The 24967-nt window shown below is 37.8% G+C and overlaps 1 protein-coding gene across 1 annotated transcript in view; it reads left to right on the top strand.

Moving 5' to 3' along the window:
- The window catches only part of eys (eyes shut homolog), a 138021-nt gene that overhangs the window by 85045 nt on the left and 28009 nt on the right, over positions 1–24967 (top strand). The window contains exons 39-41 of the mRNA XM_069713923.1: positions 6329–6505; positions 14558–14708; positions 24026–24134. Coding sequence (XP_069570024.1) covers positions 6329–6505; positions 14558–14708; positions 24026–24134 — 437 coding nt within the window. The remainder of the gene's footprint in view (positions 1–6328; positions 6506–14557; positions 14709–24025; positions 24135–24967) is intronic.

Below are 24967 nucleotides of genomic sequence, written 5' to 3'. Positions count from 1 at the left end.
CACCCCTGTCCCAAGCAAAAATATTTATTTTGTACCAACCCCTCCAACACTAAAACTAAGGAGACAGCAGTACCAGCCACACATAGTAAGGAGTTTTTGCTTTGCAGATTGCGAAGCACTTGAAGTAGCTCCTGACATCCCTTTTTACCTCTGTTGCCATTCATGATGTTCTGACAGTGTAGAAGACAGCCACCTATATGTTGCCATTGCAGTCAGTCTCTGGGTGGCAACAGCAGTAACAGTTCAGTGTATAAATTAATTTGCTTATGTGCTTGATAACTCAAGCCGAGCTGCTCACGACTGAGACATATCAAATGCTGTGATAGCAGTGTTCACACCCCTGCACTCTGTTCAAATATGAAGCTGCAGTCCTTATGAGGTCAGACAATCATCTACCTACAGTAGGCCAAGGAGCAAATCATTGCCAACTAAGTTGTGGGAGTTCAGGTTATGTTAAAAAGAAAAAATTGCTTGTAGTATATCTGCATAGTGTATAAGCCAATACAGGAATCTGTCAGACATTAGTGGATATGTCCTTGCTCTTTACTTGTTCAGGGGAAGTTTGCAATACAGTATCAAAGCCTATGTTACCCTGAATGGTGCTAAAACATTTGCAGCCTAATATCACGCCAAAGCATGTAAGACAATACCAATTTAATTACATTCTGTCTTGCCTATGTCTGAAAAGTAATGTGCTTTAGGTTTAGGCACCAAAAACCACTTAGTTGGGTATAGAAAAAGATAATGGTTTAAGTTAAATGTGAAACACTGACAATTTGGTTAGATTTTGGCACAAAAACGACTTGGTCAGGTCCAGGCTCTATTCTTGCTCCATCATTAGCCTTGACTCTCTACCTGTTTACCAGTTGGTCATACATGCGTGTGCTTGTCACGCCTAGGCGAGGCAAAACATGACACTGACATGGTATCCTTTAGTGGACTGGTGGGTGAATTATACGCTTTGGTGTGATATTTGGCTATATATTTGACAAACACATCATGTATTTCGCATCTTAAAAGCCCAGCCTTTTGTAAATCCAAAAATCTAACTGTTTGAGAATACAAAGAAATATGTCGGTAAGTCAACTGAATGGGCTTATGTTACAGTAAAATAACAGTCTGATGTTGAATTTTACTTTATCGTACACACACAAATTAGCTCCACACTACGGTGCTAACTTGGTTAGCTATTTATTCATAAAATCTGCCCATACCAACTGTCTTTCTCTTTGGCCAAATTTACAATCATGAAATTAGAATAAGAAGCCTTTTTTTTTTTCTATCGCTGTCTGAAATTATTTCAAGAAATTCATCGTTTCATATAAACAACAAACAATTTTCAAGTGTTAAATCTGCCACTGTTAATCACTATAAATGGCACAAGAGCAAGAACAGATGGCTTAACAGGCATAGCAAGTTGAGACAGAGTGAATAGTCAATTACTTGATATAAAAAAATTAAAAAAAAGTTCTTATGGGACAAAATACAATTACAGTAGTTACAATAGAATGTTTTGTAGGTCAACAATGGTGATGCATTCTCACTTCTTGCCTGCTCACTCCTTTGAATAAAACATCTCTCCTCCTTCAAAACTCCAAACATTGCACTCGTAATGTTTTCAGTCATGGGTTTAATAAGGAGCTTTGCATAACAGTAGCCACCAATGTCATATGTGCTGCACATTTTAAGCCTGGGGAATATTACAAGTGATGGAAATTCTTATTTGCATTGAAGAGTTTCAAAACTGAAAGTTGGACTGATGTTCACTTTTACAACACTTGTACATGATTTAGGCATATAGAGTCGTGTTGTATTTACTGAACTCATGGGAATCTGACAGCGCTGCTCAAAACTGATGTTAACAGTCATTAACATGGCTTGAGCAGCCTGCGTGCACCTGGCACCCTAATTTGACACGTCTGCCATGTGTTCTAAAAATGCAAATTTACAGGTGTTTAAGTAATCTACCGAAAAGTTATTTGTCTCTCCAGGCACAGTAACACAAATTTGGCTATTTTTAAGACTTCATCCTCATTTGTTTTTCCCATGGGAAACAGCTTCGAGGAAAGCCATGCTTACATGACAGAGATGCTGCTTTGTTGAGCCAGTTATTAAAGATGCTGGCCAATGTCTAAACAGTCAACACGGACAAATGGATATGATTCATTCATTGACTCATGTGTCCTTTCATTTATTTCTCACCTCTGTGCCTCTCAGGTTCAGGAAAAGGCAATTGGTGTTCCACTTAATATCATCACTTGTGACTGCCACACATAGGCTAACCTGACTAATTGGAGATTGACCCTGATATCCTAGATATGCAATACCACATTACATATGATATAATAATACACATTTGATAAATTCTCATCACAATACCTATAAAAAGAATACATTTTTACAATTAATTTGATGATACAATCTGATAATCACGGGATATATACCTCAGCCTTATCCTTCCAATAAGTACCTCATGAAATAAGTTCCTGCTTATTCCTCAACTTGTCACACTTTTCTTTTAAATACCAGCTGTGGCCTTTTAGTGTCGTGTTTGCTGAGTTTGAAAAACTGCTCCCCCTCAAAAGTCCAGTCTCAGGTTTAACAGAGTGCAGTCTCATGTGACCACTCATCCAATGATGTGCTTTGCAACACTCGTTCTTGGCCTGCAGACAGAGTCCAGGGGCTGTTTACATGCTGACAAAGTCTGTGAATGTGTATTCGCCAACTTCGCCGGGTGACAACCTTGTCCTCACATCTTGTTGAATTAAGTGATAGCCACAAGAGAAGAGTAGAACCAAGTCACCTCTGCTCTAAGTTAATTATAGATACAGTACGTCACATCACCCGGTGACTCATGATGTGAACTTGTTTGTGTCCTAGATGAAACGCTGACATGTCACACGGCACACATAATAAAAAAATAAATAAATGATTATGCATGAGTCTATGCAGCCTCTTTTTATTTATCTATTACTATATATGATTAATGTTGGTAATGTGAGTGCTAAAATAGCAATTGAAACTTTAACATATAGAATTAAAATTATTATTATTGTTGTTAGTGGTAGTAGTAGTAATTAAAGTAGTAGTATATACAACATATTTCCCTGACTATATGGATGAAAAATAACATATTTAGGTGCACAATACTATCATTCTACAGCACATAATGGAGGGAAGATTATATTTTTTTTGGTGCTCACTGTTATAAAAGTGTCGAAGTTTTTGAAAAGCCAATGATTTGTGGGCATAACACTGACATATGTTTTTATGCTTGTTCTTCTCATTCTTTTTAGTCTTATTCTTAATATTATATACACCAAAAATGGCCAGGGTATTTTTTTTTTATCTTTAATACTAGAGGTGCACATTTTGGAGTACAGAAATTTATAGTACTAATAGCTGAGTAATCTTTACACAAGAAAAGGATCTGGGTGCTTCCTCCTCCAATTTATGCTTTAAGTATGTGATGGGTGGATATTACTGTATACTCAGTCAGTATTGGATTAAGACTGCAGCTGGGATTGGTAATATTAATATTAATAGATATCCCTTTTGTAGATAAAATGTCAGGTGTCATGCTGTCAGAAGTATTACAATAAGAGATGTACATCTTCTCAGGGAATTTTGCACTCAGCATGCTCTCACACATCTCGTAACAATATCAGTTAAATCAGTACAATTATATAGTTTTTATTTAAAATATTTTTAGCCAAGAAAGCTGTCACTCTAAATCAGACAGATGTACGTCTCAGTTCGATTTTCAACATAGTGTATGGTATGGGCTGCCTGTACATAAGCATCTTGAGACCTGAGTGTCGCTCTCTTATGTTTGGACCTTGGGGCTGCACCTCTGGTTGGCGTTAGTTGGATCCAGGCCAGTGCCTGGTGGTTGAGTGAGTATTTGATATCAAACCGTAAGACAGGTTTTGTCAAGATAAAGCCAGTTCAAATGGGCATGTCAGAGTTTTAAGCTATGATCAATTGTCTCTTCAAAGAAGACACAGTTGTTTGTGGACCTTGCCAAAGACATTCTGTCAACTATGTAAGCATTCAGTTAAAAGCGATCCCAAAAAAATAGTTATGGTGCAAATGGCTGCCAGGTAAGGGAGTAGCCATAAAAGACGAGGCCAGTGAGGCAGGGAATTATTCAGGCTTGGTCTGTATTGATCACGGCCTCCTTCTACGGCTCATTGACTTATGTCCTTACTTCTCGTCTATTTGAAGCTGTGATATAGGATGTTGACCATAAAGGGATGATAAAATTAAAGTTGAGAGCACAATTTTGTCCCATTTATGTCATTTCAATAACTTTTCCCTAACCACGTCATCAATCAGAGTTTGCCTCCTTTTTTTCCCTGGTTTAAGGCAGAGTTCTGTCTTGGTATATCCTGCATTATAAAATAACTACATCACATTAGTTGTTTCAAAATTTACTTTTGAGATATTTTGCTTTTAACACTAATTACCCGTATTCATTTTAAACATTAAGAATATGTTTGTAGTCATGCACTTACATTTTCAGAGGGCATTTAAAGACTGATTAAATTGAATGTGTGAATATTTTTAGAAAATCTCATTGTAGAATATAAAATGGACCACTGTACAGGTAATGAGTTTTAGAGAGCGTGACAAGAGAGTAGTCTGTCGAAAAATTCAGTCAGGAGAAATAACAAATAGTTTTCAAAAAACAAACAAAGAAGACGGTTTTAGGGTGCTGAGCTTTTCTGTTTTTGTGTTTGACATTAATGGGACCTGATGAGGGGTTGTCGGCATCCTGCTTAGCCAACACGCTGGCTAGGTGCTGCCAGCTCTTTTCATGGGCATCTCGTGTGTGTTTGCTGTAATTGCTGCTGCCTTTAAAAATGAGCCAGCTCAATCTGCCTCACTCCAAAATTGCCAACCAATATTACAGGATTGATTCATCATTTTCAGACCAAGAAAACGGTTCCTACCACATCAAAAGAAACAGTTTTTATTTTTGTCTTTGTAATTTGAAGTATCAGCTGTCATGTCTACTCCACATAATTCTCCACGACTCGGAGGAGTCATCCGCTCTGATTGGTCAGTAAAAGAGCAAAAGTGGGAAAGTGGCAGAGCAGTAATACAGTACAGGCGAAGAAAACAAGATTATGACCATTTGAGAAATGGTAAGACTGGAAACTCTTCTTGGGTGTCGTTTCAGTGATTGATCATTAAACTGGACCGAGTCAGAATGCAACTGGCCACCAGGCCACTAAAAAGGCCTCACTGTCAAACCCTGTGAGTCACCTTGCTGATATTTTCACTTCCTGTATGGCTCGACTACTATTCATTGGCTCATCGTGCCATTTTCTGGACGACATGTTGACATGAATGACTGATACCCTGGAATTGCATTTCCATGAATAAACCACTAACACTGCTCTATCTGCCCACAAGTAGGGTCTGACTCACAGATCAAGTAGTCCAACAGTAAATTACAAAATGGAGCCGCAGCCACTTACTGTTTTTCTGTTTGACTAACCAATAGCAGGCTACAAAACATGGAATCGACGTCAACGCACATTTCCAACTTTAAGACCACCAAATACTTTCTGTTACAACGTTACCAAATTTCCTTATATTCTTATAGCATTTCTTTTACTTTGTAGTCTGTTCTATGTGTTGTCAATCATTCACATCTTAATATAAAAATCCATTTGATCCAACATCAAAGACCCCAAAAAGTGTAAACGTGAGTCATATTTCTCATACAAGGAGAGACCATTGCCAGTGAAACCCTACACATACTGTATATTATGAGTTGTAGGCTGAGAATAAACTGCAGATTTCCTTGAGAGCTCGGGTCTGAAGGTAGACTCCCCTGAGCTGAGGCCGGGGTGGCCTATTTAGAATTGACTGTCATGCACCTAAACAGCAAGCAATCCACCAAGTGTGCATTGTCCTTTGTGCAAAAGGCCAACGGATCATCACTGGCTTGTGGAGTTGATGACCTCAGCGCGTACCTCCTCCACCTTTCCTTAAAGTCGTACTGCTTTGTCATCCAATGGGAAATGACTCAGTAGTGCATGGCCCTGACAAGGCCCTGCTGACTCTGCTCACGGGCAGGCTATCAGTGCTGCAAAGCCATACACCAGACAGTTTTTGCTCCTCTTTTTTTACTAACAAAAACACTTGAGGGCATTGCTTTTACAAAGTATGCCATTTTTCATTCAGATACAAGTGTAATTTTGTAATAGCATATGTTTACAACAAATGTGTAAAAGGGTTTTCTCTAATAACTATTATGATTGTACAACATTTTCTCAATTGATTTCTTCAATTTGTATTTAATGTTTGTTTCTAGATACCACAGTATATATCCCCTCATTCGATGGCACATCTTATTTGGAGCTGCAGCCTCTTGCGTCCCTTCTCCAGCCTTCTGGTGACAGCAATAATCGACCTGCTACAGTCAAGGACACCACTGTTTTTCTCTATTTGACAGTGAAAACAGGATCTACACAGGGCACCATCCTCTACAGTGAGTATGCGCTCCTTTTATTGCAAATGTTTCAAAGTCCTGCAACACTGAAAACATACGCACATTGTTACATGTTATTATGTTACATACCTCTTGAAAATAGTTTTTCCTTGAGTATGTCCTTGAATGCGGAAGGGTCGTCTTGCTTTTCATAGCTTACAATGCAAGCCGATAGCTTGGCTTCTCCAGACTGTTGCTCACAGCTTCAGTTTTCTTTGCTTTGATTTTAGTCTGGGAACCATGTGCGCATTACTGCTCGCTCAGTCACTCTTAAGGCCGGACCAATCAGTGACCAGTGTCGGTGGTTAAGTACGATGACGGTGAAGTGGAGTGTTTTTTTTGTAAACGTAGTTGCAGCGGTGGTAGAGTTTCGGCGGACACGATTGGTTAAAGCCGCTCCAAGTGTTTTAAAATTAACCGTAGGTCTACACCCAGGAGGATGCAACGATTGCAAACTATTCCCTGTGGAGTGTACCCAGACCATTATATTCATGCAGTAAATTTGGCTCAGACTCAAAGCAACTTCAGAGTTATTAAGTCAGAGTTGGACCATTATAATAAGAAAACAATCAGATTTTCACGACACAATTATCGTGGCCAAGAGAATTCCCAATAACAATATTATAGAAATATCCACAGAAATTTGAACAAAATAATTATATTCATGCTATCAGTTGAATTGCTCTTCAAATTTGTTTATTGTATTATTTTGTATCTTTTTTGGCAAATATATTACGCTTAATAGGAGTGTATTAAGGTGAACATTCTCTAACCATATCTGTGTAAAAGCATAAACTGAAAGTAATCAGCCATTAGCTTAATTTAGAAGTAAGACTGGAAACTATGGAGAAAAAGTCCACAAGTAACAAAGTCCAATTCCCAGCACCTCGAAATCTCACCAATTAACACAAGAAATCGTATTTGTTTAATCTGCATGAAAGCAAATAAAATCTTCAATGATCTGAGTTTAATAATATCTTCACAATTTAAAATAACTAGTATACAGAGATTCAGTATGTAAAATATCTATTTGTGGTGTTTTAATGTCTTTTACTTATCAATCCCAAAAATCATTGGCCTGACTGAAAGATGTCTCTTAGGGATATCATGCACCATAAGTCATCTGTTGCTGTTGCAGGGAACTTTGGGACACAGCGAGCAGTCCTTTGTATCCAAACCTACAGGACAAAAGCAAGGAAGCAAGGAGACTTCATTTTCCACCTTTCAAAAAAATGTATAAGGTTTTTTTCCTGACAATCACATACATTGCGTTTACTTAGAGAGGACATTAACAACCAAAAATTGCATTCAGCCACAAGCCAAAATCTTCTCATGTATGAAATAATGTGTCGTGTAATTAGGAAAGAGCGGGACAGAGCACATGATATATGTTGAATATAGCCTGACCATTTTTTAACAACTGGGAGATTTTTTTGTTGTTGTTGTGTTGCTGCTGTTGATTGAGCTATAACCTAAAAGCAAACAAAGGCATTCTCAGAAGGCAGGAGCCAGTCACTCACATGCAAAGACAGGATTGGGCTCACCCCTTACGTCAATGTTGAGCTCTACATTGTATGCCTGCCTCATGCCAGCTCTTTTGTTCTCACACCTGCACACATGCATACACACTACCCTTTGTAGCAAGATTGGGATAGGTAGGCCAGACAGCCCCTGAGTAGATCCTTTTAACAATAGAGCATTGTTTTGGATGAGAGGAATTGGTAGATTTGTGGGGATATTTTTTAGGGGTTGAGAAAGCTGCCCCATGAGAATTTTGCTTCATTTATCCTGCTTTATATGTTACACATCTGTTCAAAGTATGTGTGCATATATTAAGTGCCAGCCAGCTTATGGGTGTAGCTACTGCGAGAACGCCTTGAGCTATGGGTTCTGTAATGACTCCAAAAAACATCCAACTATGTGTCTCGGTGGACCGCAAATGCAGCTTCTTGCTCTAAAAACTGCAGCCACCTTGATTTTGTGAGGCTGCCGTTGTTACCGCGTTCCTCCTCAGCAAGTCAGGTGCAAGTCCAAGAAAACTGTAGCCACCATGCATTGTGTGGCAATCAGGGGTGATTTATTTCACACCAACTGGGCACAGACATCATAACATTCATCTTGCTGGTATAACCTAGATGAACCGTTTATCTGACATTGTCTTCGGGTTCACGGCCCCTCATTTACATTCACAGGACTGTTAGACATTGCAGCGCAGCTCAGGGTTAACACTCTATTTGTATTCCTTTGATCAAAATTTGGATTTTCTGGCTTGAGTAACTGTGATGACAGCAATGAGGAGAAGTTCATATCCAGGTCAAAATGCCTGCTCATACCCAAAATGATAACAGTCTGTGCAATTTTCAACAAGAACATTTTAACACATTGAATATAATATTTTCTCTCACAACTAATAATAGTTCAAGATTTGGAAAAAAAAACGTACACAGTACTATTCTTTCCAGTTTCTAGATGCTTAGAACAGTGTACGCTACAGTGCGCTCAATTCTTTTGGTAGTTATACTATTAAACAGTCTTCTATTCCTCAGAGTAATAATAGCTTGACTTTTCTTTCTCTCGGCTGACATTGGCCTCCCATGATGGCCGCTGAGTGCCTCAGTGTTCCACCAAAGACGTAAATCTTTGTATTTAAGGAGCTATTAATTAGCCAGCCCTCAGAACTTAATAGGACTCTAAATTAGTGCTTTATATAAGGCTGGTGCACTTGAAAGGTCAGCCAGCTAAGCCTTAAATACACATATACAATGGCAGTGTCAATTTCGAGGCAAATATACAATATCTTGTCTGACACGGGTGCCTAATTAGAGTGATCAAAAATAAATTAGTTGTGTGCATGTGGTTTTTTTTTTTTTCCAATAAATTAAATATTTCAAGCATTTCCTTTTCAGACACAATGGTGCCCAGTAGATTAGTGTGTTTACTGTTGCTTGTAAAACATTTGTTGCTAAATTCAGTGGTTTGAGTCCTTGAAAGTTTCAGATACATTATTCAATAAATATTTGAAAATGTCAAATTATAGGTTTGAAAACAGAAAAGCAGAATAATTGCAATGCAAGGCTTTTAGTATGCTGCCACATACTTGAATTAATACTTATGTTTGGATGTTTTCGTAGAAAAAGAGAACACAACAAACAAAAAGTATACAGCTGTGGGAAACCGAGATGTATATTTTTCATGTTTTAATGTCATTCTTGTTTCCCCTTGAAAGGTTTTTCAATACATGATTGAGGATGTATTTACAACTGTCAAAAGCTAGACACTTTATAGACTTTGCATTTATGAACTTATAAATGGTGCCTTAATAATTCAAGTTGTTCCCTTTGTATTCTAATTGGTCATTTATATTGCCCTTTTGCAAAGGAGAATAACAGTGCTGTGATAATAGATGAGACATTGACATTTCAGAAAAATGACGTATTTTGTATTATCTTTTCTGGATGTATTTGTAATCAAAATTGAGTTTTCGTTTTCAAAAAACTTAACTCAGCAGTAACAGATGAAGAAAATCTTGTAGAGCCAGCTACAGGAAGATTGCACTGAATCACCTTATTAGTTGTCAGATGCTGACTTGATGCTTTGATGTAATGCAAGCAAAATTGTTTCACCTCCTCCCTGCCATAAGTTTGCTCATATATTCACTGCCACCAGTTATCTCCCTGTGTAGATCTTAAGTCATTGTGTGTCGGAGGCCTTACAGATTCTCACTATAGATCAGTTTGAAAAATTGACTGTTGTGTCAACTTGATGCCATCTTCCCTCCAAACCAGCTTTCACCACACTTGAGATTAGATGTGAACCACAACTGTAAACTGGAAAACATAGGCATAATTTTTGGTTGGTTGGTTTAATTAAATCAGTCTGTTCTCCATTCTCAATAATATTTACAGTATTTCACTGCCGCAGAACGTGGAAAGCACGAAGCAGACTGCAAGCCTTGTCATGAGGAGAGATGAATGTTCAGAAAGCATATATAGCGGGCACAGTGCCTTTTATCTAGTAATGCTTCCTGGCTTATAGCGCACCATCTTTTTCACATCAGAGGATAGGAAGTGAAAAGAAAACTCCAGAGATCAAACAGACAAAGTTAATCAGAAGAAAACCAAAAGACATGCATTGAGATGCAGAGATTCTCTCCAGGAGACCTGCTCCTTATTCTCCGCTCCCCTTTTTACACCTCTCCCTGAAGCAAACCCATGAGTCTCCCCCTGGACTTCAATTGTCAGTAGCAGAAGAGAAATACAAGGACGTGGGGTGAGAGAGAGAGAGAGATAAAGAGAGGGAGAGAGCAGGAGAGGGAGCAGGTGACAGGCACTGACAAAAGTACGAACGCTCTGTTAGGTTCGGCGCAGAGTAACAGGGCCGTCGGGACAGCGAGGAACAATATCCTCACGGAAGAAAAATAGAAAAATAAAAGATGGGGCAACATTGACATCTATAGTAAATAATATTTGTCAACAAATGAGTTATGGCTCTTAGCGGAATCAAGTGCTTTGAGAGGAGACAAAGGCTCATTGTTGTAGGAGGAAGTTGCATCTGTGAGGTTTTCGTTGTCTTTGTAGCTGCATTCATTAACTCCAGAGAGTCTCTGCTGATTCTGTGTTTTTGGAAATAATGTAGATGATTATGTGCCAAGCATAATTATATTTTACTTGTCATTTATCCACAAAAACATGCTTTGATTGTGTCATGGGTTAGTGATTTTGTGTGCTGTATTTTAAGGTAATTTTGGACTGCTATTTGTACAGAAATTATTTAAAAGGTACAATAATATTCCAGACATAACCTTTAATCTTCTTGTGAGTTGAGGAGTTGCAAACAGTTTAACAATTAGTTGAACATGTCTGTGAAATTGTGTGCCAAATATGAAGAATTTACAGAATTTTGACCATCATGGGTTCACAGCAGTTGAAAAACCCGAGTGTTATACTTTTCAGTCTCCCCTATTATTAAAGGCAACTTCATTTGCTGACTTTAGAATTCTACCAAAATAGAAAATAAATCATTTATAATCCTTCTTAAAAAGAAAATTATGAAATTTAACAAAAAATAATCGTTAAATGAAAATATAAAAAATTGTATCTTTACATTTTTAGTTTTTTAAGCTTTGCTTATCCTCAAGTAATGCTTGCACTGCTAAAACAGTTTCTGACATGCATAACATTTTTGCAACATATTATAATATGTAATGCATATTTCCATTTCATTTTCAAGCTTTCCTGTAAAAGCTCTGATCACAGTTAATCACTCTTAATAAACAGATGGATAGTTAATGAGTACTGACAAATTCTGGAACATGTTTTGCTTCTGCATTTAACAAGAAGCCTCTTTCATAAGAGATACAGTATGTCTTTCATAAAGCAGTTTGGTAATGTTGCAAACATAACCCAACATTAATAATTTCATCCTGCTTACTTTAGTTGTTGCATGAACTAAGAAGAAAAGGAGATTGATTGATTTTTTTTTACCTGAGATTAAAAAGAAGGTCAAATAAATAAGATTTTAAAAAAGCATGTTTGATGTCCATTTTTATATCTCAAAAGACAGAAATCCGTTCAACTAAATGTCAGTAGGATAATAGTGATAACAAATGTTGTGTCTCTGGATGAAATGGCTTGTTGGCAGCATGATCTATTTGAAAAGCAGTGGACCAAGAATTGATCCCTGGAGAACAAGAAAAAGTAAAGGAAGTAAAATTACTGAATGACCCGGGGTAATATCGTCCCTTCAAGCAGAGTACAAACTAACTAAATGCTGCAGGTAAAAAAAAAACTTTTTTAGATAAATTTTCACTCCAATAAATAATGTCTTGGCTACCTTTTTTGTGACTTCTGTTGTTATTTGTCAGGGGATAGGAGTCCTACCACTCCACAGAGAGCAGGGATGAGAAAACGGTGGATTATCTGAACAAGATATTCCTCCCATGGTCCCCTCTGCAACAGCGGTTAGTAATACGGCACCGTTAAGAGCATCCCAGTTGAGTCTTATGACAAGGAGGACCTCCAAGTCGGCTTAGAAAATGCATTATCAGAGTGCAGCATATTAGGCTAAGCATAGCCTCCCTCCGACAAAGAGATGGGGGATTTTCTGGATGCCCTTCTTACCCTGGAGGAATTGTTCAGAGCTTTCGTATCAGTTGCCATGCAGCCTTGAAACAACAAGCTCAGCTTTTCCTTTGGTGTCTAAGTCCTCCACCCATGCCATGACACACACATTGTTTAGACGCAAGAGGGTCTCTGCAGCCCACACACCTCTGTGCTAGTACTATAGTCCAGCAAGTTACATCAGCTCAATTTCAGAGAGTCCTGGCTCAATTACCATTGTCATTGCTAAATCCAAGAGGTCAACCCTGCGTGTGTTGCATCTACTCAGTAGCTCCCTGTGGATTTATGGTCCCCTGTCGCTCACCGTGTGCCCTGTTGGAAACACTGGGACATATTAGGTCTCACAACTGATACAATAGAAATTATTTCTTGCTTTTACCACAAGCTTGTGGTCATAATAAGTGTTTTGCGTTTAGGACCTTGAGGTTGGAGAAAAGTGAGACCCAACTCACTGACTTCCATGTGGTGAAACCACTTTCCACAGGCTTCAAGGACAATGAAGGAATAAGATGCATGGGTTTGCCATCTTTCCTCTTGTCATGTGATTGTCATGTTTACAGTATGTTTTAGAACATGCATAGCAGAATGAGAGTGATTCATGAGGGAAGATACTCCTTCGTGGAGAATAGACTCTTGCTCGCTACCTTTTGCCTCCCTTACATGGATGTGATGCAAAAAAAACCTTCCGGAGACTTGTGAATAAAAGTTCACAAAAGAGGATCTTTATCTCATGAGGCAGAAAACTCACTTCCCTCTGCTGACCCATAACATGGCATTAAGGTCATGAAAATCATTTTATTATCTGGATTATCCTATAGACCCAGACTGCATGGTTGCACTGTGGCACACAGAGATGATTCAGCTCATTTTGGTGCAGTCATGGCACTGCAAATCATTATTCACAGTGCTATATGTTTGATGCCCAGACCGAGATAGCTTGGAGTCTGAAAGCATCAAGTTGGTGTATCAAGGTCTCTCTGACACTAAAGTCCAAAGTGTTCTTTGTGGTGAATAATTCCAGTTTCCACAGGTGGAGTGAGGGACAAGGAGCCCTGTATTTACTTTATTTCAAGTTTTATTAAAACGGGCTCTGAAACAGCAAGCAGGATATATTTATCTTTCATCATCAGCCTCCCTTTCCTCTTGTAGGTGGGAGTATCTAGAGAAAAGTTCTTCCGTCCCTCTGTGAGAATTGCTGGTTATTCTTCAGACATTTTCAAATGTATTTCATGTATTTTGGGTAGATTTCTGTCTGATTTTAATTTTTTTTTTTTTGCTATCACAAGTTACTTTTAACTTTCCAAAGACTGAATGATTTTTTTTAATGTAATGTGGTCTATTGCATCCAAGTCCTTTAAGAAAAATAACGTAGTGTTGTATGTAGACAGAACCTGTCCTTTAAGCCTTTGTAGAGTTTATCATGTCTGGGTCATTTCTGTGTTGAGAATTATTATTGTTTGTGTGATTATTGTAGAGCTCACAGCATTCTTGGTAAGCTTTTATCTGAAGAGACAGATATCTACTGGCTGTGAAATGGCATTTACTAGCAGACAAATTGGTTTCACAGCCATTGATCACAACTAGCATGAACTAGTCAACAGTCCTTTGTTGGTATTATACATAAAGCACCTGCGTTTTCTGCTTAGCAGGACAGATGGATATGGATTTACAGATAATAATAAAAAGTCAGCCGTCTGCTTACGTTATTGAAAGGCAAATGAAGTAAAACGTACCTTTTTGTCCATCACCCACTTATGTACCACTACTATCATGTCAAACCATTTCTGTTTCTGGGCATCTTTTTGTGGAATCATTTTTTATTACTTTTGGGTTTTAAATCTCTTACACACAGAGTCTTTGTCTGCATTCAGTGTCTTCGCTTTATGTATTAAATGTGCACAAAAAGACTAACCACATTTTCTTACCATTTCAGCTCAGGAGCAGAACTTTGGGGATCAGTTCCTTCATGTGTTCCTTCAAGATGGAAGCCCTGTCGCTAAACTTGGCTGTGGTGGCAGTCATGTTTTGAATGCAGCTGCGGGCCAGAATATCAATAATAACAGATGGATGCAAGTCACAATCCGGTATGATTTGCCTCTTTTACTTTCCTGTCTTCTCCCTAATTAATTGACAAAGTCATTATTACTTTTGTAAAAGTAACACTTTTTGTAACGAGTGTTGAATGTGATGATTTATGTTATTAACTGCGGTTATTAGAAAAGGATGGCAAACACGACTAGTGGCTTTCTTTTCATGTTTAATGTCTGTCCGTAGAAAGGATATCGTTTGGCATTGAAGCCACAGATATATTAATGATAGACCAGCGAGAGTCGTTGAATAATCGACTACGTCTTTTCCAGGTGATCTTGCAGCCATAAAACGAAATGTTGTTAGACAATCACAGTATCTGTTATAAAATAACAAAAGAAAAACAGCAAGATCCAAAAAATATAATAAATACTGTGATGTTTTAATTATTACCACATCAAACCCTATGCAGGTCCTTGCTCTCTTTGATTATGTTCAACGGGAGTTTTTAGGGTCACATGTCATGGTGTCTTTAATAGAACTCTGTAAAAGCTTGTCTGTCCATTTGCTGTCCACATTACTGTTAATCAGAGATCTGATCCTACATTTATTAAAAAACAAAAAGTGGAATGAAAGCTCACCCCATCAGAGAAATTTAAATTTCGCACCCAGTATCTCTCTGCACCTCAGGGAGTGTGCAGTCCCAGACGTGTCAAAATGTTGACGTAACATAAACATTGTCCAAAATGTCCAATGTAGTGGCAGTCTGAGATTTGGCATTGTGAGTGCTAACAGCGAGTTCTCTCCTCCAGAAAAATATACAGCGAAATCTCAAATTATACTTTCCTGAAACATGTCAACAATGATTGTAAGGTGTGTTTTGCAAGAAAATAGGTAACTTCTTAACAACCACTGTAGCTTACTGTATGTCAAACTGTGGACTCATTTATTTATTGTCAAAACCTTCAACATGATTGCTCCAAAATATCGGTTACCATTACCGTCATCTGTAGATCCCTTACAGATAGTTCAAAAACAGATCTAGGATCATTAACCTTTGATATTCAGTCATCTGAGAAAATGTACCATTTTGCTAAATGGTTGTGGAGCGTTTTTCTTATAAAATGGCTAAGACCTTCTCGGCTCCACAGAGGAGACAATCCTGACATCTTGAATGACCTATTAATTTTATTCTACACATTGTTACAGTCTTGTCTTGTTACAGTCTGGTATACTGTAGGTTGAAAATATAACATGCATGATGAGGCACTGTACAGAAACCTGATTCTACAATGTGTGATTTACCCCATTAAAATTATTCTAAATTCATGATAAAAATATTTAATTAGATCTCATGTGACTTTATTCATTTATATTTTATATTAAGAATGAGTTGTTTAAGGGTTTATTAAAAAGGTTAGTGTTTATTTTTGTTTAAAATGCTGACTCTACTGACTGAACTTACATATCACTTGTCAAAGCTCACTAACTAAATTAGAAACAGTGTCCATCTCTGTTGAGTCTATCTAATAGTGGCAAATATGAACTATTTAAAAAAAAAAAAAAGTTAAAAAAAACTCAGATCACTACTAGAAATGCAACTGTGAAGTTGTTGCTCCTCAAGAAACCTTTAGATTGAATGCACAACATGATACAAACATACATTGTGACATGATTATACAACCCAATACGTAAATGCTTCATACTGAGTCCAAGGAACATAGTGTACAGTGCATAAATTACATCCCAGTAACTCAGCTGGAGTTAAATGATTTTAGCTTCATTGAATAATAATCTAATTGTTTTCTTCTGCATTTTGACCACACCTGTCACTAGATTTTGAATTTTTATACGTCTCCTCGGGTGAAATTACTTCTTAAAAGGCTCAACCAACAACTGTATCAACTGTTTTGGATTATCAAGGAAAAGCAGTTGGCTCATAAACATTTGGCAAAAGATTTGGTACCAAATGTTGAACCCGATCCACAGGCATTTGCACTGCTTGCTTGTCTCTTCCAAATAGGTCTGATCAACAATGCCTTTCCCGTGCACAGCTGATCTCCGTAGTGCACACAGGCTTACAGCTCAGCCAGTGGGAGAAATGAGAGAGGGCCTGCTGCTGAGCTCTGCCTATTTATTCTTGATCGGTTCAGCAATTTCATTCATATGTAAATGAGCACATGACATCATCTAGTCATGTTTGAGCACCGAATACCTACTTTCCGTGGATGATAGTTGGCACCAGTGAATACAGCTGCCTATACTTGCAGTTGTCAGCATCTATACAGTGCAAGGCATTGGTTGTATTTAACTGTAAATAATCCAAGCTCCAATGACCAAACAGTGAAAATCCAAATTTCCTGATGCCACTGCAGCACACTCATCTCCCCTCCCTCATCCACCACTCACACACACATTCTTATTTTTGAGACATAAACCTTACCGTCATCTCGAGCGCTGTACTGCTAACACACAGAACATCAGACAAAAAGAAAAAAAATTGCCATTTCCTTTCATATAAAGTTACACTGCTTTGTCTTGGTCGTGTAATACTCATTGCTGGCTGTCCTTTGCACTCAGGCAGCATTGTTGACAGAGATGGTATGACACTCCTGTTCAAGGTTTAGTTCTGTGTTATGAAAAAAAAAAGCTGGACTTGTATGCACTGTAGTTTTGATAGTTATGTGATCGGTGCATAGAGTTTATAGTGAATTACATTAAAAGTCCTCTCTGTTGGTAATCTATTACCTTTAGATTGTTTTTCATACCGTAAGAACACAAAAGAATATATCTCAATAAAATAGAAACAGTATATAAACACAAATTTAACATTAAACCATGTAAAGACATTTTCTTTTTTCTTGACCCAGCACTATTTAAAATTCTGTCAGAGCAACAGAGGAATGCTGTTCAACAGTCTTACACCACTCTTGCTAATCATCCCCAACAAAGGGATGAAAGTCATTGTGAATATTTAATCATGAATTTAGCAGCTCTTTCTGACAGTAAACATAATGAATCACATTTTCCTTTTGTAGAGCCAGATTACACTAAACCTATCAGAGCAGTCAATGCAGGCTGCCATGCACATGAAACTTACTATGCAGACCTTTCTTTAAAATGAGCAGTAAAAAGCATGCATTTAATTTACATTTACTTTATGATTTGTCTAAAAACTGAAGTCTGTGTAGAAATAGTATGTCTAGTTTCAGGAAAATTGGATATTATAACTTACATTTATTCAGGCACACTATGAACAGTTATGCATATTTCTGAATGTAATGGTGCATTATGTTTGCTGGCAAAAAAGTGTGCAACAAGCAGATTGATAGCAGATGTGAAGAATGCAAAACATTATCACAACACAGCAAGTTCAAATCATGTTTTCCCTCTCTATAAAGGTTTAATTGTATTTTTTTTTTCACTTATAGTATAAATACACTGTAGCACTCCAGTAGAGACAAAAATTGAAAAGGCAAAACACCACTAGTGAAATGCCCTGTGCTGCCATATAAATTCACAGAAAGGAGTGTGCAGAGGGGACGCTGTGTCATTTTTCATTTGGGGAGGACATGTTTGTTTTTGGCTCGCTTTTTGATGTTGGGAAGTTTTCCTTTGGGAATGTGTGGGGCAATACTGCTACGATTAAATTTGAGAGTGGCAGACTCCAAATGCTCCCTTGGTCATTTCTGAGACTCTGTACGTTATTGGTTGAATCCCGTTGTGTTTGGCATTCACCACCGGAGTAATTTCCACTCACACACAGACAAAGATCAACGAGGACCACACTATACACACTATATTCTGCAGCATCACATTTCTTTCCTTGTCACAGGTGAACTCTGAGTGCCTGGCAGATATGATTATTCAAATGCATGCCACTTTTGATTTTTTTTTTTTTTTTTCATCCAGTTAAAGGAAAGGGAGTCGTGTCTCAAGAATGGTTCTGACTTACTGGGAATACTCTTTTTTTTATGACAAAGGATTTTGTGTCTAGTAGCTCATGGATTTTAATGTTCATGTCGATGTTTTTAAAGACCAACCACACTAAATATTCATTTTCAGTAAGAACACTGCATGAATACCTGGCCATCACATCTGCTGATTTCTCACAATTTCCTGAATTTCTTTGTTCGATGCAAAGAAATTTCATAAAGTAAAGGATCCAAAATACCTTGGCTGTATGCTTACGTGGTCATGGAATATTGTACATAGTGTATATATATATATATATATATATATATATATATATATATATTGCTTGTCTTTTTATAATTCAGACTTGAATTTTTTTTTAATCTTAGTTATGTCTTATGAAAATGATCTCCCTCCTATCAATAAACCCTTCCATCACCACCATGTTCCAATAAAAAATACACTGCAGTGATTGAAGAAGAAATATCTATCACATAAATAGATATTTGTTATTTGAGAAATTATCATTGTCCACATTTTATACGTTTTTAAATCTTTGGACCATTTGGCCCAAAGTGAAAAAAAATTCTGTGCACATAGGTTTGAGTTTAGTGTCTTGCTCAAGGACAGTGTGGCATGTGCACAGGAAGAGCCAGAGATCAATCAACCAAATCTGTGACTAATGGATGATTGATGAAGCAGAGGCTAAGATGTCCTGACTTTTATTTCCTGTATGTGGTGCTCCAAAAAACATTGGGTCCTACCATTCTTGTAATGCAGCTTTTTGTTAAGAGTCTCACTGCCATGAAAAGGCTGGCTTTTTGTTGAGAATTCAACGTCTGTGTTTTGGGGTCCTGTAGCCTCCCCAGCCTCAAGACTCAGATGTCCTGAAACAGTATTTTTTTGCACTAAAAGTCACCACACTTATCTCAACACAGGACAACACAATATAGTTAATACATTAATAACTAGTTAGTAATCAAAACTGTGCACTGTAACTGTTACTTTTCATACTAATATAATGAAATGTAAACTTTAATGAATAATGTTTATATTTTGTGTGATCAGTTACTAAACTTGTGAAAGTACTAGTATGACACTCCTGTTCAAGGTTTAGTTCTGTGTTATGAAAAAAAGCTGGACTTGTATGCACTATAGTTTTGATAGTTATGTGATCGGTGCATAGAGTTTATAGTGAATTACATTAAAAGTCATCTCTGTTGGTAATCTATTACCTTTAGATTGTTTTTCATACAGTAAGAACACGAGGAAATGTATCGCAATAAAATAGAAATTGTATATAAACGCAAATTCAACATTAAACCATGTAAAGACATTTTCTGTTTTCCTGTTCCAGCACTATTTAAAATTCTGTCAGAGCAACAGAGTAATGCTGTTCAACAGTCTTACACCATATGTACCAAAAGTCACATATGTTCCATATGAAATTCTAACAGTTATTCAATGATAGTTGTAAAACTTAATTGTAAGAGTCTCTTCACTGACCATTGAATACTATAGTTTTGAAGTGAAAATGCACATGTGGGTGTGAAATGTCGCCGAGCAACAGCTGCTGGAAGAGGAAGAAAACAGACTTGTGCTTTGAGAGGAAACACTGAAAAGAATTTCAAAATAGTAGCAGATTTCAAGACGTCTCAGGAGTCTGACTTCTTTGAATTAATGTCACAGAAATATAAGAGTCTCAGCTTTCTGAGTTCAACTACAGTCCAGGTCAGAAACACCTGTTCACCTCCGTTAACTCATCCAGTGACATGCCTACTAACAGAGAACTTAGAGAGCTGCTTCATGTCCATCTATCTATGCTGCTTTTGGTGCTTGTGAGTTTATGGATAGACTTATAGGTAACTCATAATTGAAATAATCACTGCAATAAATAGTGTTTTTCTGAGTATTGGGTAAAATAATCTCTTTGCAATTACTAGTAAACAGCCATTGATGACTTCATCTCCCAAACTACACAAACCATGGACAGAACCCATCCTAAACACTGTTTTGATTGCTGAGATTGATGCGGAAACATTTATTTTGGAACGTGCCATGCCACATGTGCGCCTGCTTGAAAAGTGAGGTCTTAATGTGCAGCATTTTGTTTTTAAATCAACATCCTCTTGACACACTGCCAAATCTGGGGCAAGGTATGTTTATCAGTTACACAGCATTCAGTGTTGTATTGACAAGTCCTTCCATAAAAGATTCATTGAAGAAGCAACCAGCAGCCCTGCTTGGTCTCTTGGAGTTTCTTTTGTGAAGCCCCACAATACCAAGAGCCTCGCTGTGTGCTGTCTAATTGTATTGCTGGAGATGAAATGATAGAACACAGGCTACCCAAATTAATTGAGGCTTGCCAGTCACAGCACAAATTATGCAGCAAATGCTGCAGTGCTGCGTGTGAGTAAGTCACTGCACCAGAGCCATAGCAGGCATTACAGTCAATGTAGGTGTAGATTATGGTCTGATACGGCGCTTCTTGCACTTAAGGAAAAAACAACAAACAGATCCCTTCTGGTTGGGCAGTAGGTGCTGTGGGGTGATATGACATTTAATGATTGTTAACCATATGGGGGGTTTATTTTCTCTCTTTTCAGTAATATCTGATGTAACTCTACAACCTGTGGTGCTAATAAGGTCATCAAAATAACAGGTGGTACTTCTCTTCTTTATTCTCTCTTTTCCTCTTGCAGTATATCATATGCGTGAGCCAGATACTCTGTCTGCTTACAGACATTAAACTCTACTGAGAATAGTCTCTATTTGCAGAACTAATGGACTCTTGACTCTAAATCACGAAACGACTTCCAAATTATAAATTCACCACTAACATGTTCCACATTATCATTTGCTTTTTGGAAGAATCTGAAATATGGTTAGAATAATAAGCCATTTGAAAAAAAGAAGTGTTACATCTTGCCTATCAGCCAGTGAAAACTGTTGCAGCATGGTGCATGATGTTTTACTGCCATCTGTTGCCAATACTTTCAGATGTTTTATGCAATAGTAATATTTTAATTATGATCCTCCCTCATTATTAATTTTCTGTTGGGGACTGTGAAGGAGGCACGTTCAAATAGGATTGTTAAAACAAACACCCACCTTCAGGTTTAACAAATACCTTTGCGTAAAGGTGCAGTGCTGAAAATATTTGCAGGGTCCCTTAACATTGCAGGTAATATTTCAGTGATGATCCTTAGGAAAGTTGCTGTAATGCAGTTGCCCTGAATTAGTCACACGGCAAACACAGTCTAAATGAGGATGTTAGAGATGACAAATCACTTATGATTAGAGCATTAGCCAGATGAACAAATGCATAAATGATGATTGAGTAAGTAAAAATTACCACAGCCATATTGTGTTTTTGTGTGTTTGGAGAAAATGAAATATTTATACATTTTTGTTTGTTTACCTCAAGTTGGGACTTTGCATTTGTTGGTCCTATGAGACCCAGCAGTGAATGGGACATAGGGAGCCCAAGAAGAAATTACATCGCGTTTCATCTCAAACCGTGGCCTCTTTTTCTTCTGATTCGTTCATATGTTTGTTTGTGTATTAAAATCCATTGTGGTTTTGTGTTTGTGTGGTGATGATGCTGATGTGGAGCTGTAGGGCATATTTCTTGCTATTTAGCTACTAGACCAAGTAAAGTAGTTGTAGTCATCTTTATAAATAGCCATATTTTCCTTAGAGCTGGACCAATGTAAATTAGCCTGGTGGAGCATTCAATGTGCTCACGAGAGCTCATCAAGTAGCATCATCCTGTTTGCTTAGTGAGCATGCTTTCCATGTCTCATAGGGACAGTTTCTGCAGCATTAGCAGCACGTCTAAAAAGCTACTGTTGTAAGCACCAAAATATGCGTCAAATGCCCTCGGCAACACAGTTTTGTAATAATGTTCTGATGTTTCATACCTCGCCAAACAGTCTGTTTTTGCTGCACAGATATGTGTATTGCAATATTGGATCATTTTAGTCTTTTTCATTTGGATGTTGTTATTCTTGTAACTTGTAAAATAAACAGTGGGGCTGTGTAATTTCCTGAAATTTCTCACTGATCAGGTAGTGTTGTGCTAATATAAGACTGACCTCAAGAACCCACTGGACACCCTGAGAATGGTGATGAATTTCATCTCTGGACATTAGGCTGCCTTTCACGTTTGCAATCGCAAATGTGCCTTAATGTATCAGCATGTGTATAAGTGTGTACAAAGCAGCTCTCGCGATTTCCATACCTGTAATTAGTCCTACTTGAAGTTGCACGCGTGTGATTGCCTCCGGGAAGTGTCCTGGAAGGCTGTTTCAAATTAGCAGGAGGGCGAGTGCCCTGATTGTTTCCATCTGGCCATTAAAGCAGACATTGCAGAGTTAGTCCTTATCAAACACTGGTGCAATCACAAAGAATGGATGAATGATTTTTGCAAAATCAGATTTGTAGTTAGGCGACATATTACTTGTGTTGTGTGTTTACAGGCAAACAGTGAACAAACCTGTGGAACAAAAAATGGATCATGTTGATTACTACCTAACAGAACCGTGTTCATGTGCGGAGTGCACAGTACAACCTTCTGCATAATGCAGAGCCCTGGAAAGAGGCTTCTATTGTATATTGCCAGCATAAAGCCAATGATGAATTGGTGAGAGGGAATCGCTTGACTTTGCCAGAGCTAGAATATGACACAAGTAGACCAGCTACTTAACATTATAGCTGCAACATTAATGACTAGTACAATTGCATATTTCCCCAGAGAGACACAGGGGGTCAAATTATAAAATTGTCTTCCTTCTCATTAAGGTTATAATATATAACCAGTTTGTGCCCTCATTTTCATCATTAATTAATCCTGAATGACATAATCAGCACTTACACCCTTGATCATATATTTTTTTTGTGTGTGGCTGATTTGTTTCCTTGTTGTTGTTGTTGTTGTTGTTGTTGTTGTTGTTATTGTTGCCATAGTAAATTGGCTATGATTTGTTATCTCAGTCTATGGTTTATCTTGGGTGACTTTACAGTCTTCATTGCATCATTATGTATATTTCACATTTCCGGAGTAACACAACAACTTAAAGAATCTCACCACAGCACTGAGCCAAAGCTTATTTCTGGACCTCTTATTTAAATCCGACCAAGGAAAACATTCTCTGTTTTTGTTGTCTCTCCTGGGTTTTGAGTGATAGCAAGGGATACAATCGCACCATTGATTCCAGCACAATCTACCAGTGTATAAAGTTTCTCATAAAACAATGTTTAATGTATACCGAGTCATACATAGTCCATTTACGAAATATTCTCAGTGGTCACATTAGCAGCTTCTTCACTGTGACTAGTCTGACTGTCTCTCCGTCAGAATATTTTTCATGCTTTGTAGGATTATTTGTGAGTATCAGATTTTGTGTGGAGCGCCTTTTCTAACCAACCCTGGTCTCTCTGTCTTCTTTCTTAACAGATACAATCTGCCGGTTGGCAAACAAGGAGGGTCATGTGTGATTGAAATAGCAGCAGATAATGGCACGGCTCAGCGTCTTGAGGAGTACGTGTCACACCCTGTGTCAGAGGTACCCTGACCTACCTGCAGTCAACCCTTTGTACAACCATTATCTTAAATGTCCTCTTCTAACCCATAATCAAGCCTTTTTCCTTTTCACACACAGTTGACCTTAGACATATTAAAAAGTTAATTAAAATTGTATTATAATTTGCCATGCATGACTTCCAACATTTCATGAGGCAATGCATCAAATGTCATTTATTTACATCCAGAGTGTTTTCACCTACTACTGTTCCAACCATACACTGCTATGTTCATAAATGTCACAAACCACTTACTGAATCACAGTTTTTGGATTAGTGTTATTTGTCACTTTATTAATGTACATAGAGTGTTATTATCTGAGCTAACCAAGTTATCACTTCTCCAATTATTTGACATTTCACTGTGACAATCATGAGGTAATCCGTACAAATCCAGCATTCATGTCAGAGTGTAGCCTGGGAATATGTTTTTGTACATACTTGAGACAAACAATGCTTTCTGAGAGAACATAACAGCAACATCACGAGTAGATTATATGTTATCAAAGCCAGTCCAGCACAATGTTTTAGGTAACAGCAGTTGCTTTTTGAATGGAAGAACAAGCTCCCCATTAAAAACATGCGCACCTGTTACAATGTTTGCAATAGATGTTCACAACATGTGAGCAGCATTAAGCTGGTTCTCGCGTGTTAATCACAGGCTGGTCGTTTCACTCTGGCTCATTAATTTGATTAACAACCCCTATATTTGTTATTAAATTAATAATTTTGTTTTTTACATTCAAAGATGCAGAGGGGCTCAACCTTCCCACTGGCTCAACGTGCCGCCCCCCCCCCCCCCACACACACACACACA

Source organism: Brachyistius frenatus, unplaced genomic scaffold, assembly GCF_029030835.1.
Source record: "Brachyistius frenatus isolate BFR_SWC_R1_liver_20210118 unplaced genomic scaffold, ASM2903083v1 Contig_124, whole genome shotgun sequence".
Classification (NCBI taxonomy): Eukaryota; Metazoa; Chordata; class Actinopteri; family Embiotocidae; genus Brachyistius; species Brachyistius frenatus.
The sequence above is the reverse complement of the archived record's forward strand: the minus strand, read 5'-3'. Positions and strand labels throughout refer to the sequence as shown.